The sequence below is a fragment of the Pelobates fuscus genome, chromosome 3 (genome assembly GCF_036172605.1).
Source record: "Pelobates fuscus isolate aPelFus1 chromosome 3, aPelFus1.pri, whole genome shotgun sequence".
Lineage (NCBI taxonomy): Eukaryota > Metazoa > Chordata > Amphibia > Anura > Pelobatidae > Pelobates > Pelobates fuscus.
Genome location: NC_086319.1, coordinates 351,010,059 through 351,025,677, shown reverse-complemented (window position 1 = coordinate 351,025,677; position 15,619 = coordinate 351,010,059). Strand labels below are relative to the sequence as shown.

Genomic DNA, 15,619 nt, shown 5'->3' with positions numbered 1-15,619 from the left:
AGTTTATATTAAAATACATAAATTGTGTTCCTATTAATAAAATCAAAAAGCAACATATATGTTTTTATAATTTTTTAAAATTATTTCTTCATAACACAACATCACAACAGAGACAGTCAGACACAAATTTATTATTGCATAATATAATGGATGTAAACATAAGTACTGAAATAAAAATGCTGTCATCACTACTTAATTTCACAACTTTTTTGGGGAGTATTTGAAGCTGTAAGAGCATCAAATTATGCATGATGCACGAAAAGCTGATTCATTCATTTTATAATTAAGATTAGGTATCTTTAAATATATATATATATATATATATATATATATATATATATATATATATATATATATATATATTTGTAAAATGTGCAGAGGCTGTAACAATGAACATTTGTGAAAAACAAACATGTAATGGCCTATCATTCTCGGGAATCCCCCTTTCTCACCTCCCCCTCCCCCCACACCCCCCACCCCCCCCACACCGAAACAAAAAAAATAAAAATAAAAAACAAGATTAGTTTTTTTGTTGATCGTCAAAGCATTGATCATGAAATTCTTAAAAGTTTTCATAGTGGTGCACAAAATAGGACTCATCCTTTTTGTTAAGTTTTCTACAAGCAGTCTCCACATTTTTTGTCATTCCAGGAGGGCCACAGCTGAACACACCAATTTTCTTTACCTTAAAAAATAAAATAAAGTATAACATTTGATTGCTGAAGGATTATGTAACCAACTAAAAATACTAGTCCAATCCAATTAACGATAATATAATTAATCCGCTTACATGGTTACTAGGTGTTGCCTTATTCCTCTAAACCCCACCTTGTTTTCCATATGTGACACAAACTCAAAATGTGATGATGCATTGTGGCAAGTACTTGAAGTCATGGCACTCTAAGGGTCTCTTTAGGCAGAAACTCAATTTTTAATACATTTGTATGTAATTCTTTAAAAATGTACCACAAATATTAAGGGGATATTGTAAGCCATTGCATCTCATTAAATTGATTATATTGCCTGAAATAGCCTGGCACTGTCCCTCCATTCAGTGTTAAACCATTGGCAAGTAGTTTAACACTAAATAAGGGCCACCCATAGCCCTGCCCGCACTGGAACTGTGGCTAACGCTGAGATCATACTCTTCCTTAGTTGTACCAATTCATACCAACAACTGGCATGGTGATAGGTTGAAAGTGGTCAGCTGACACTCTAAGCCAATCACAAACACCCATTGCTGCAAATGCTAATGATCCACCAATAGTCCAAGCAGCACAAAGGGGATGGATTGCTGAGGACTTCCGTTTAGCATTACAACATTAAAGATGTTTTGATGCTGAATGGAAGGACATCACTATAACCACTGACCAGTAAGATGAAGTAAAACTCTTTAAGTTAAAATCCTGTGTCTACTGCAGTGACCTATGCTAAATCATCAGGTGGCTGAAAATCTGTCATCTAGTACTTGCATTCATTGCCCCATCAATGGAATAGGTGAACATAACTTGTAAACCCAAACCAAACTTAATTGTATGGAGTGCATTATTCACAACTAGCAGCATTTTTAATCAAGGAAAGGCACACATCACACTGATATATCAAATGCTGATAGCTTTAAGTATTTTAACTGACAGCTGCAGATACTTTATACAGCTTACTCCAATTATATTAAAACCGATGAGAACCACTTGCATCATAGCCTATACTAAGAGCATAGATTAATTTCTTGGAGTGTCCCTTTAACAAAGTAGTGTTAAAAATGCTGTGTACAGCACAGTGAAAGATGGCTGCTAATGGATAGTCAAGCACCGTTTAAAGCTGACATTAAACAAATATCTATATATAAATCAACTGTTATTGCACAATAAACACATAGTATACAGCAGTGGCAAAGGTGTAACTAGAAACCACCGGGCCCTAGTGTGAAAATTGTCCTGGGCCCCCTCATGTGTCTTATTCTCCCGCTCCCAGCTCCTGCATGTTTCTCATTTCCCCCTGATCCACTCCACGTGTCTCATTCCTCCCCCCAGGCCCTCCATATGTTTCATTTCCCCCCACAAATCCCTTCATGTGTCTCTTACCTGCCAACTATCTCATTCCCACCCCTCTGCGTGTCCGATTTCCTCCCACCCAACCCTCTCCATGTGTCTAATTCCCCCCTCAAAGGTCCAATTCCCCCCCAATTTCTGTATTTCCCTTTTTGTTGGTGGACAAGGAGGACTGGTTTGGGAACCACTGGTCTGCAGTATTCTTAAAATTATGATGCAAGCATCAGACTTTAAATAGCTTCACATTGCACAATAAATGGTGTACAGTTGTACTCAATACCTATTTAAAGTATGTTCAGATAACTAGCAAAGTTGTTAGTCACTAACCATAGGATGGACATCCTGTAAGGAATTTAAGAAACCAAGAAACGGAGGTCTCCCAAAATGTGTCACTGAACGAAGACCAGTTAGCAGACTCTGGTTTTGTACCTTCTGGAAGTGTCTTTCACATATATACTAAAATATGAAAAAATAGAGAAAAATATCATAGATTTAAATCTTGGCATCAGAACCGCTAAAATGTTTTTAACATGTAATTGTGCAATTTGCACATATCAAGAACTTTAAAGTGTGTATATATAAATATATATGTGTGTGTGTTATAGATATCTTAATAACGTACTATTTTTATATTTTTATCATTTATTTATGTATATATATATATATATTTTTTTTTTTTTAAAGAGAGGATTATTTTCTTACCAGCATGGTTGTGCGGAAGTCAAACTTTTCAGCAAGCTGTGTTATGTATATGTGGACCGACAGAAGGTTGTTTTTGTCATTTTCTTCCACTTCTCTAATGATATCTGTCAGCCATTCAAACTGCTTTTGCGTGCGTGTAACCCAGATGAAATATACCTGAAATGTAACAACATTTTTGTTTATTAAATATTTTTTATCGTACACTAATAAATACCCTTGTGTATATTAGGCATGCAATGTCTGATTCTTATTTTTGTAATCACTAAGTCAATGTTTCAGCCAATCAGTGGTTGACAAATCATTGGCTTAAATATTGCCACTCTGATTATAATAGAATACCTATAGATCTTTTTCTATTTTGCATGTTTTAATCTTAAAATATTTCAAAATTTTCTCTAATCCAGGACACCAAACTTTCATATTCACAATATATTATAATAAAGGTTAGAAGCTCTTGACAAAGGCGGTTTTATACGCCGAAACGCGCGTCGAGCACTCAACAATGCCGATGCATTTATTTTGAGACTCTTTCTTTTATTTGTTTTGTTTTCTTTTTCCCATTTATTTATTTTATTTTTTATTTAACTAGGCGAGCTTTTTTGGTTCTTTCTATGACCAGTTAGGGTCTTTATGGGCGGATAGGGGTTTGTACGGTAGGGATAGCCTGTATTTTTGGGAGACAGTTAGGAAGTTCAGGGCTATTTAGGTGTGAGTGTGATGTGTTTTGAGGACTCCTGTAATAGAAATTTTGGCTATTTTTCCCTCTCACTTTGTATGTGTATTTTCCGCTTTGGAGGGTAAGCCATTTTCTCTCGGGTCAGCTATTTTGTATCTACTACCCACTTTTTCGGTATTAGCAATTTGGCCTGCATGAGTAACTATACTACTGCCCCCAGGGGCACCATTACTACCAAGGTATAATATATTATATATTCCCACCTATACTCCCCCTCGCCCCTATACCAGGCTTTCTGGTATGATTTCTCTGTTAAGAGATATATACTGTATTTTTACAGTGACCTTTCTGTTAAGTGGTATATTTAACCTGTCATCTGGGCTCGCTTTAATTAGTGTCTGTGAGCACTTATCTCACTCACATGTAGTACTTGTGTCTGGCAATCTTTAAAGCCAGTTCTATATATTAGTAACGTTTGTATGTTTTGTCCTATTAAAGGTTTAAGAACCCTTCTTTCCCCCTTTTTCCTCCTTTTTTCTTTTTCTCCTTTTCGTGAAAGTAAATTTATTTATAGAGTTATAGATCTGTGAATGAGCAGGTAGTCCACCTTTATATTTTGGTGGTCTCCCAACCCACTCTCCTCTTTTTCTATATTTTGTGTCGGGGTTAAGCCCCCTATACCTCTTGTAACCTCCACAGAGCTTGGGTAGTTGGTTTCTTGATACACCCTATACCCTCTGTTCTTTTCTATTTTTTTATAATAAAGGTTAATAATGATCTCTCAAGGAGTCTTACCTTTTTGCAGTATATCCTTGAATTGATTGATGATTTAAATACCAGATCTTTCAGAATTGAAGCAAAGGGAGTAACACCAATGCCTCCTCCAACTAAGACAGAGACTTCAAACTTATTCCACTCTTGGTGCCCTTCTCCAAATGGTCCATCAAGATAAAGCTAAAACAGATTTCAAAAAAAGGTTTATGCTTTCTTCTGAAACACGGCTGAGACATAAACTTTGCAGTGAGAGATATAGTGACTTTTGTGGAAGTGGGAAGCTAACATTAATTGGCATAGACTTTTTCTGAAACTTCAGCTAAGCCTCTAAAAGACACACATATTGGTCTCCCATCAGGAAATTGAACTGATTTTGCATATAAAGCATTGAGAGATTAGACTATTGATAGATTCAAGTACTTCTCATTAACCTCTTATGTCAGTTCAGTCTTGTGTGCTATAGATAAATGAAACTAAGCATCAATACCTTTGGATATGTCTGCAGTGGATCATCAGGAGATGTGTAAATCTCCCTTAAGCGGGTTGTCCATGGGCCAACAGCTCTTATATGCAAACTCAATGTCTTCTCATGTGGAGCTGATGTCAGTGTGAAAGGGTGGTATTCATCAGTGCCAAGATTCAAACAAGCAATCCTGACCCATTGTCCAGACATATAATGAAAATCAGATGGACGTTGGAACTTAATGTGCGTTACTCCTAATATTGAAGGAGGAAAAAGAGGCTGGTTAATGGCAACATTTCTTTCAAAAAGAAAAGCAAAATAGATTTGTCAAAAAATGTTAATGTGAAATTGACAGGCAGTGCATAGAGTTCAAGCTTTCCATTTAGATGGTTGTATTTGTTTTCTATTTTTGATAAGCCTCCTCGGCAAAACTTTGGTTTACATTTTTTAATTTCTCAATATGTTTTTTATCTGTTTAGCATATCATTAAACACGCCTAGAGAAGCATTTTTAATGGAATCAGTCATCTATGAAAATAGATAGAATAGAAAATTTAAAATCTACTGCGCAGCAAAACAAACCTACATCCTAGAAGAGGCATGCAGGTCCAGCAACGGCAAAAAAACAACAAAACAAAACCGTGAACTTTGATGGATTGCTGGATCTCTTCCATCACGAAGAAAGGAACCCTGGATTCATATGTAAAGCTAAATAACGTGTATATATATTTACATATATACGGTATGCCAAAGGATTTTAAGTCTTGTTTTGGTGTAATGCTGTGAAAAGGTTGCTTACCCTTGTTCTAGAGTAGACCAATAAACTGTACAAAAATAGTAACCAGATCTATATAATATTATACTAAGGTATCATATAAGGTTGTAAAATTGTATTATCTGTTTCACACAGTAACTACGTTTTTATTTATGTTTATTTAAATCCTTATATCGTTAGCACAAAGAAAGTGATCAAGTGAAACTTATTCATCAAAACAAATTCTAGAGAAATGCTTAAAATTGTATTACATAGTAGTAATCATTGTTCCACTGTCAATAAAGTGTTCAAAAATAGAAAGAAGATCTATATAATATTATACTAAGATATAATATAAGGTTGTAAAACATGTTATTATAGGGTTCACACAATGCTAACTGTTTTATATATGTTTATTTGAAATAATTAAATCGCTAGCACATACAAAGTAATAGCGTGAAACTCAATATTCATTCATCAAGAGAAACCCTAGGGAAAAGCTAAAAAAAAAAAAACATATTACATAGTAATAATCATTGTTCCAGTGTCTTTGTAGGTTTAAAGGGGGGTTCTGACTTACCAAATTGTATAAATATTATATTCACTCATTCCCTATATTTAACAAATATTTATCTGTCAGTATGAAAAAAAATAAAATTAAGCATAGATAACCACCTTTTTATCCTGCAACTGGGTGCCTCCATCTTTGCTTCCGGTCAGTCATTGTTTTGTGCTCTGCCCTTTGTACTTGGAAGTAGCCATAGAAATGAAGTATACTCTATACTCATGGCTTTGCCTTGTCTAACCTGGATTATGATGTTATTTGCTGTTAATATATATCTATATATATATATTATATTGCATTTTGCATTTCATTAAAAAATGTTAACACAAGCTGTCAAGGTTTAATGGTGAAATTTTAAGAGACATTGTCTAAACCAAACATGACAGCCAAACCCGCAATGACCAGATTACCTGAAGGAAGTCGATCTACTTGTAGAACCTCAATCTCTATCTTCTTCCTGCTTAAACTGATCAGTTTGTCTCCAATATAGATAATAGCCGGGGCAATGAAGTATATGTGAAATCGTGGTTGTTGGATTAAAGCAAAACTGCCATGTATTATAGTCTGTAAAATATCATAAGCATTGTAAGAAATGAAACTCGTGCACAATATCTAAATTATATATATACATAATGAGCGGTATCACAAGTGCTCTGGGCAATTGCCTACCTCTTGAGTTTGGTTACATAGAGCTAAACTACCAGGAAGTAGCACACCCTGCTATCTGATTGACAGTTGGGGAGGTGTTACAAAGTTCATTTATAAAAGTGCCCATTTCTATTGAATCAGCATCTTATAAAACAGGGAAAAAAGTTTGGAGTGTTCCTTTAACCACCTCTTACAAAAGGCCTCCTTGACGGTTAAATAATGAATAAATAAATGCATTACACCAAATAATTAATAATAGAGTGCCACCCACACACTCTATTATTTACCCTCTCATTGCTCTCTGTGATGTAATGGATTGCAAGGGATTCTGGGAACACGTTTATGTTTAACTATTTGCCTGCAGGCTTCAGAGCTTGTAGATTGCTGTACTCCTTGCCTGCAAAACATTGTATTGTAACTACATCTCCTGTAAGAGATCTCAGTAAATCTGCTTTATTTTACGGGTTTAATAAATATGTGAATCATATGCTTTACATAAAAATAACCCTGTGAAATTACAATTTTATTCCAGACACCAGATTTTTACAAAACTGGATATGAACAAATATCAGTGGATTTATCTCAGATTTGTATTTTGTAAATCTCCTATTTGCCAACTCATTGACAATCTGTGTATATTCAGACTTTAGTGAAGAAAACATTTTTGTAATTCTGTTTACTGCGTAAATAAGAGAACTGTATTTAAAATGTAATCCTATAATTTGATGTTATACCTTTTAGAAATGCATTGAATATACCATATAACTTATTTAATACCATTAAAATTTTAATATGTTTTCATAGCAGTAGTACTGTGCCGTTGGTATGACATATAGGCAGAGGATGCACTTATTGTTATATTCTTTAATTACTGAATGAACATTTATGTTCTATACATATTGTGGAGTAGCACATGTTTCTCCTTTTGTTTTGTTCTTTAGATACAGCAATAATTTTGTGTGGACTCTATAGGATAACAAAGAAGAAGCGTCCTGAGTATCTTAATGCCCCATGTAGTTTCTAATGTAAAAATGATATCTAAACATTCTGATAATTAATTATATTAACTAACTGAATGCCTTTCTAGATTCTGCATTATGCTTACCAAAATGTAGAAGAGGACATAGAGGTGATGTGTTATCCAGAACCAACGGAAACTAACACGTCGGAAATGAGAGGAAGCAAAAACATACATCAAAGCCAGGACTACTAGCAGAAGAACTCCGGTCATACCTGAAAGGTAATGAACAAACAATGTGATATTCATTTAATCACCACTGTCTAACCTGATCTGTATTTTTGAGTGAATATAACAATGATACAGGATTTATATGAACTATCTCATAAGCCAAAATTCAAAATTTCTTTTTTTTTGGTCGGTCTAAAATGCTCTAGAACACTAGAAGCAGGAATTAGTATTTTTAAAAATATATTTATTCATATCCACAGCACTTGTAGAGCTTGAGTCAAAGAATGATAAACCACATTGGACATAATTATATAAATTTACAGAAAATGCTATTTTAGTTTCATTATGCAGACATGTGACACATGTAAGGTATGGCGTCTCTATTTCTTAAATATATATTTTAGGAAAGATATAAAATCATTAAGGGTTGCAAGATCTAGCATATTTCATTGGATTTCCTGGATTTGTCAGTTTCACCTCCTATAGTTTGGTATCTGAAAAGTGTTGCATGATATTATGGAATGTAAAAATTGCAGGTGTGAACTCATAATCATACAGGAAGTGATTAAAAATAACTGATTTATTAAATGTAGAATATGGATATGAAAATGAATGTGGATATGAAAACATGACAAATCTGGGGACAATGGTACCTTGTTTTTTAACATAGTATATTTATTATTTGCATTTATTTTTTTAGATATATGAATACAATTGCATTCACAAACAGCCCTTGACCAATCCTTATTAAAGAATGTCATCAGAATGCAGTACAATGAGTGCAAAAATGGTATACACAAGAAGTAATTATGGTTTAGTAATGATTACCTGGTACAGTCTCAAAAAACCACCAGTAAAACTTTTCTGGATAGTCTGATCTAATAAGATAAATGGGAAAATGTTAGCCTCCTCCAAAGTGTACACAATTCTAAATTTACATTTCAGTATTTAAAAATGCTCCTTATGCATGTATTAATTATAAGGGGCATTTAATAGAAAGTAATTCTACTTGTAAAATTGTATACATTTATTTTTATACATACCCGTCATCAATAAAGACTGTTGGGAAAACGCAACCAAGAATACTGATAGGAGTGATTGAGAAGATATAAACATTGACCACATGTCCAACTGTATGGAAAACTATGCAGAGAGAAACAAATCTGAATTAGCTCAATCAAATTCTGCGATACGTTTCTAATATGTCTTATTTAGAAACCAATAGTATTCAGACCTTTTGTTAGTATAAAAGGGCTTGTTGGCTCACCCATGTAGTATCTCGAGCTCTATCAATCCACAAGCACTTAATATTGAGAACGTTATGGGAGAGATTCATCAAAGTGTCTTGTTCTAAAAAGTGGTACAATAATTTAAAAGTAGAGGAGTCACAATTGGAGTGTACCTGTGGGTTCCATTGGTTTCCATGGTAATTCCATGGTGATTGCCCCACTTTTAGTACTTTAGACCACTTTTTATAACACTTCAATAAATCTACTCATACATGTTTGAGTAGGATCTTTACTGAGAATAAAATCTATATATTTGCCATCCACACTTGTGAATCTGAAAACAAAATATAGTTTTTTTACAATTTATGCCAGTTATATCATTCCCCTCATTCTATTACTTTTTGTTAATGTTAATCATAATAATAATAATAATAATAATATCATCAAATTATATAACTAGGGAGGATATATTTTTTCTAGTTGTCAATGATATCCTGGAGTATGAATGATATTATTACCCAGAACAATACTTCCTTCTTCATCTTTTCTTTACACTTAAATATACTTAAACATTTTTATTAAGTTGCTTTTCAAAGTATTGTAGCACATACGGTGCTATTGTCCCTTAGAACTTACTTTAATTCCATTGCATGTTTTTTTATTTCTAGTGGTCAAGCTCCACCCCTAACATTGAATCCCCATTGAGCCTTCCAAGTTTGACGTGAGCATGTGCAACCTTTTCATATAGTTAAAGACTGTGTGTGCACAACAATATAACAGAGACTAACTTTAATGGCACAAGCATACTGTATGTGGTCCCACTATACAAAGTAATTGGATGGCTGAACAGAAAACTAGACTTTCGAAGAATCGGTTTACTAGCACCACATAACCATTACAATAAACCATTGTGATGATGATTCTGGGAGCAACCCTTTAATGTGTTTATGAATGTTGAGGTCATTCCAATTTTTCTAGTACATTTTTCAATCAATGATGTCATAAAATAATCCCTAATGGCTTTAAGAACCTACCTGAAAGAACAACAGCACTCATTGCTATCCAACGATGGAAGTCAACTGCTGCATCGAAAGGAATGTATCTATTTAAAAAAGTCTCTCGAAGGAATGTTATCAGATTCCGGCACATCGTCAAGAGCATGTAAGAGAACATAAATGAAACACTGGCAGCCGATCCTCGAGACACAATAAGTCCCACATATGTGGCTTGAGATATACCAGTTGGTGGTGAAGCATAGCCATAATCTGAAAATCATAAAAAGGATATTGGGAAATGTGTGAATGAAATATAAATATATGAATGAGACAAAGAAAAACATAGAAAGGCCATATTATAGATGACATCTAGTTTTAGAATATTGAAGTGGATCAAAATACAACACTTTATTTGTAATTATTTATATATGAATGGTCATGCATAGAAATCTATATATATATATATATATACATTACAAAATGGACACATTTAGCTCCATGGCCTCAATAAACTCAATATCTACTAATTGGGCTATATGGAATTTAAAGAATAGGGGAGGCTAAGAAATCTATATCTATATTAGTTTCTTCACCAAACATATAATTCACATTCAATTTTGACCCTCTTGACTTTTGCCTGTTATTTTATTGTCTCCATAAAATAGAATTTTCCTAACAAAATCTTAATTGATTAACACGGTGTTGTATGTCTACAAGTAACTACAAGTATTGTTTCTTATATGCATTTCCCATTTGCAATTTATTATCTGCCTTGTTACTATTTTTAATTTGCTAATAAAGTGCATTTTACTCTGTGAATCCACACTACTTGATATAATAGGGGGTTTCTTGAGAAAAATACCATAATGGATGGATGGGTGATTGGATTGATGGAAGGATAGATTAATGGATGATTGCATGGATAACTGGTTGGATGATTGGATGGATAACTGGTTGGATGATTGGATAAATGGATGGGTAAGTAGATATACTTGTCTTATATACTGGCAATTCCTAGTTGACATCCTTCTGTTCTTAAGTACATTTTGAAAACTAATTTACATAACTAAAAATCAATAATTAATTAACCCCAATTACAAAACAATATTAAGTATGAGATATACTCACAATAACCACGTTCAGCGAATACCCCAGCTGATATTCCGCAGCATATAGTTATACACACAATATGACGTCTGTAATTTTCGACCAAGCGCTTAAGTTGCTGAATCTTTTGGCGGATTTTGCTGGATTCATATCTCTCTCTTTTTGCTTCAGTGTATATTCTTGGCTGATCTATATTACCATTTGTCCTTGTTACAAAAGATTAAAATATACATATTTGTCCAAATGAAAATTAAGCAAATTCCATGTGATATGTATTTCAACAAGACCAGATATTTAATATAGAGAATGAGGAAATAACATACCTATTTCCGAATCTGTTTCGAATTCTCTGTCCTTCAAGCTCCACGTTACTTATTTGTTGACCAGTTCTACATGAGAAAACCATCTTTAACTACTGCATATGTCAAATGTGTTTTGTTAGAATCGTTTGTTTGCTTTACCTACTGTAAAGCAACAATATGTTGGTTCTATATAAATAATTGTAATGTATACAGTTAAACTTTTCTGTAAGATTAATCCATCATGTTAAGAAATAGTCAAACGTATTTTTCCTTAAACTAACACTGTTTTGTGAAACAATGTACAGCCTGATAAATTATGGCTAGCATCAATTGAACAATATTTTGTTAATTTTTATTTGTACATTATTCCTTTTTATAGAAGTCTATTTGCTTAGTCAAATAAAGCATTCTAAACATAGTGAAGAATATTTCAGACAGATCTATTGGTGTTATATGTTTGTTGTTGAGCATTATTTAAAAAATGACAAATCAAAATGTATTTTCTTTCGAAGTAATTATTTTTGTAAATGTTTTAACTACATTGCAATTTTTATAATTTGCTTTTCTTAATTTGAATCTCCAAATGGTAACTGGCATTCCAACTATATAGCGTGATTGACGACTGAGATTAGTTAGTCAAGTTACAAAAGAGGAGCATTTAAATGTTGTACATTAATCTCTCCAATACCAAAAGTGTATAAATGTTTTTATTTTTCATGTATTTTTAAGTATGAAATCTAGTCCATAAAGCCTCACCCTCATTTATACATATGTAAATACTCACTGCTTCCAAACAGTACAAGAAATTTTAATGGGTCATAATATTCCTACAGTCAGGGAGGGGAGGAGGGAATGGGCTCTCTCACAATATTTTATGTATATGAGCATAATGCCTAAATGCAGATATTCTTTTTACATTCTGTTGCCATTTTTAGTAAGCTCTACTGCTAGTAATGTCAGGATATTTGCAAATATCTATAAACAGGATATTTGACCATTTGTATTTATATATTTTTGTCACATTGTATGTGAGAAAAATTGCATTTTTGCTAGTTAGAAAGCTTGTGCAATGTACATAAAAATATGTTGCCACGTGGTGAAATGGATTTCTTGATTATACTGAAATACTGGCCTAGAGAAATGGTTTCATTTTATGAATATAGAATATTGAAAGTAAATGTGATGAGCTCATAAGCTCTCTCTTTCTCTCATATATATATAGTTTATTATACTTGTATTTCCTCATACCAACCTAATCTATTTTTCTCAACAGCTTCCTACTCACTTTGCTATTCTTATTCCTGCATGTGCACAGATTCAGAGGCTTCTTAAAGGGACACTATAGTTACCCAAACAACTTTAGCTTAAAGGACCACTCTAGTGCCAGGAAAACATACTCGTTTTCCTGGCACTAGAGTACCCTGAGGGTGCCCCCACCCTCTCTGAAACTGCTATGTTTATAAAAAAAGGGTTAATCCTAGAGGTACCTGGCACCCAGACCACTTCATTAAGCTGAAGTCGTCTGGGTGCCTAGAGTGGTCCTTTAATGAACCAGTTGTTCTTGCAGTCTCACTGCTCAATTCTTTGTCATTTATGAGTTAAATCACATTGTTTATGCAGTCCTAGCCACTCCTCCTTGCAAAGGATGGGTTGTATGGGGCTGCATGGACAGAAATATAAGTAATTAACTCTTTAATGGCAGAGAATTAAGCAGTCAAAGTTCAGGAGGGGCATGATCTATACACCAACACTGCTTCATCAAGCTAAAGTTGTTTGGTGACTATACTGACCCTTTATTGAGGGGAGGGCAGTTCATAAGAACCTCAGCTTTTGCACTCTCTAGATACCCACAACGAATACATGTATGAATAATGCATGCATGTATTCATTCTATATCTACTAAATAGAATAGTTTTTCTACAAATTTCAGTGTGGGGGTGGTCCATTAAAGCACAGATCCATTCTTGTTAAACATGCCGCATTGCAATATGTAGTGAAGTCCTAGCCACATAAAGGTTTAGTAAATCTAACCCAGAAACTTATCGTTGATAGACAACAAAAAATCTATTTTAATTTCGTAAACAAAGACTTATTTTTATCATTACTTAAAATACATATTGGGTGTTTCTGATTGCAATTCCTGTTATCCTATGTACATAGAAAATCAAAGTTAAAAACAAATAAATAAAGTTTTTGGTTACCCATTGCTTTCCTGGTTATTTCTACTTATAAATGAAATATTTCTATCAATATTTTTCTTGTTGTCTGCTGAACCTGTAAATCAAACACATAGATCATTGGATGCAAGGAAAAAACTGCATTTTGATGTATTTTCAAGATCATAAATAGGCTACGTTTTAATTAATATATCAAAAATTACATTTCAAAAGTAGTTAAAGGGTTACTCCAATAACCATAACCACTATAGCCCACTGTATTGGCTATGTTGCCAGGAGTACCCTGGGTAGGATCCACCTATAATGCGCAGACAATTTAGCAATGTATCGCCCCCCTACCTGGGGCCATGTCGAGCTATGTTGAGCTCAGAGGCCTCTACCCTTCATTCGCTGAGAGTGTCAGCTGACTGTTATCAGCCAATGACTGACATTCTGTGCAATGAAATTTGCATAGAACTGACATTAGCCAGCCCAGAACTCTAGTTCCGAGCTGGCTGATGACACCTGGAGTTACACCTGCTCCAGTAGAGTGGTTAAACTCTGTATGTGCAGCATTTCAAAGCGAAAAGGTGCAAATACAGACCACAGGCACCATATCCACTTCAAATCATTAGTGGTAGTGGTGCTTGGATTAACCATTTAGGTTTTTCAACACCAACAAAACAAATTTAAATGCACTGACACACGGACAACACAACTGCATTTATTAGCTATCAGAGTTGATGATTTTCTGCAATTAGGTCTATGCATACAATGACACAAATAAGTCAAAGTCAAAGAATAATGATTACAGAATATAAATTCCCTGTTAATATTTCTAGGAATCACAAATAATGCATCTGAAAGCCTCTGCATTGTTTGAATGTTTGACTATTATGTATCATGTTTTTTTTTTTTAGCAGACTTTAATAATTAGAGAATTGCTAATTAATACGGAGTTTACAGAGTTATAATATGATAAAGTTATAATAGCCCATTAATGAATGAGGAAATGCAGTAGGAAATTCCAGACAGTCTCGTTGCATGAATATTATCTATTGTAATTATAATGCATGACAACTAATTGCTGTGGCTGGTTGTTTTTTTTTAGATTTCCCGTAGGCTAACAGTTCAAGAATGAACTTGAATTACGCTGGCAGGTATAGAACAGTAAAAAGTATCTAATTGTGGCAATAAATTCCTGGTTAAATTCAATCAATTGAAAATTTGAACCTGCCTTATGTTTTTTTCCTACTTAGTAGACCTTGAAAAAGGTTCAGCTTACTCGTATCATTACAGAAGAAACTGATATGAGTAGCCACATGGCTACCCATGAGTATTTTATAATTCTAGGCAGGTGTTCTCTGCATGAGATATATAGCAGCTTATTTGATTATAATTAATATATGCATACTGTTAAAGTAGTAGCTTGATTAGAATGGGAACCAATTGGAGAATGGGGGGTACTTCTTAAGAAATATGCAATTTTAATATAATAAAAAAAACACTGATAGTTCACTGTTGCAGCATTGAGAAAATGCCATTTGATTATTATTATTATTTACAAAGCGCCAACAAGTTCCGTAGCGCTGGACAATGGGTGGACTAACAGACAACTATTTGTAACCAGACGAGTTGGACACACAGGAACAGAGGGATTAAGGGCCCAACTCAATGAGCTTACATACTATAGGGAGTGGTGTAATGTGACACAAAAGGTAAGGGTAGGGTAGAAAAGTAGGTTGCTAGGATACTGTTCATTGAGGGCTTAGTGTTTTGTTTTGATGATAGTTTTAGGAGAGGAATCAGGGTGCGGGAGGGGAAGCTGTTCACAGTGTAATTGATATGCTTTTCTAAAGAAGTAAGTTTCCAAAGATTTTTTGAAGGAGTGGAGATTGGGTGAATCAGTGCCAGATTTCTGTCTAGATACAAGTTCATTTTACTAAGTTTCATCAAAATGTTTAGTTCTTTTTTTATATATATTTTGAATTTTATTTTACATTAGATTT

The 15,619-nt window shown here is 33.9% G+C and overlaps 1 protein-coding gene across 1 annotated transcript in view; it reads right to left on the bottom strand.

The window, feature by feature from the left end:
* Positions 1-533: 533 nt before the first annotated feature.
* The window catches only part of LOC134603310 (dual oxidase 2-like), a 68,574-nt gene continuing 53,488 nt past the window's right edge, over positions 534-15,619 (bottom strand). Inside the window, exons 22-34 of the mRNA XM_063449165.1 lie at positions 13,656-13,728; positions 11,476-11,541; positions 11,174-11,358; positions 10,085-10,315; positions 8,865-8,964; positions 8,650-8,699; positions 7,738-7,865; positions 6,395-6,548; positions 4,691-4,920; positions 4,225-4,383; positions 2,754-2,909; positions 2,379-2,507; positions 534-685 (exon numbers count right to left, since the gene is read on the bottom strand). Of these exons, the coding sequence (XP_063305235.1) occupies positions 563-685; positions 2,379-2,507; positions 2,754-2,909; positions 4,225-4,383; positions 4,691-4,920; positions 6,395-6,548; positions 7,738-7,865; positions 8,650-8,699; positions 8,865-8,964; positions 10,085-10,315; positions 11,174-11,358; positions 11,476-11,541; positions 13,656-13,728 (1,784 nt within the window). The 3' untranslated portion in view covers positions 534-562. The remainder of the gene's footprint in view (positions 686-2,378; positions 2,508-2,753; positions 2,910-4,224; positions 4,384-4,690; positions 4,921-6,394; positions 6,549-7,737; positions 7,866-8,649; positions 8,700-8,864; positions 8,965-10,084; positions 10,316-11,173; positions 11,359-11,475; positions 11,542-13,655; positions 13,729-15,619) is intronic.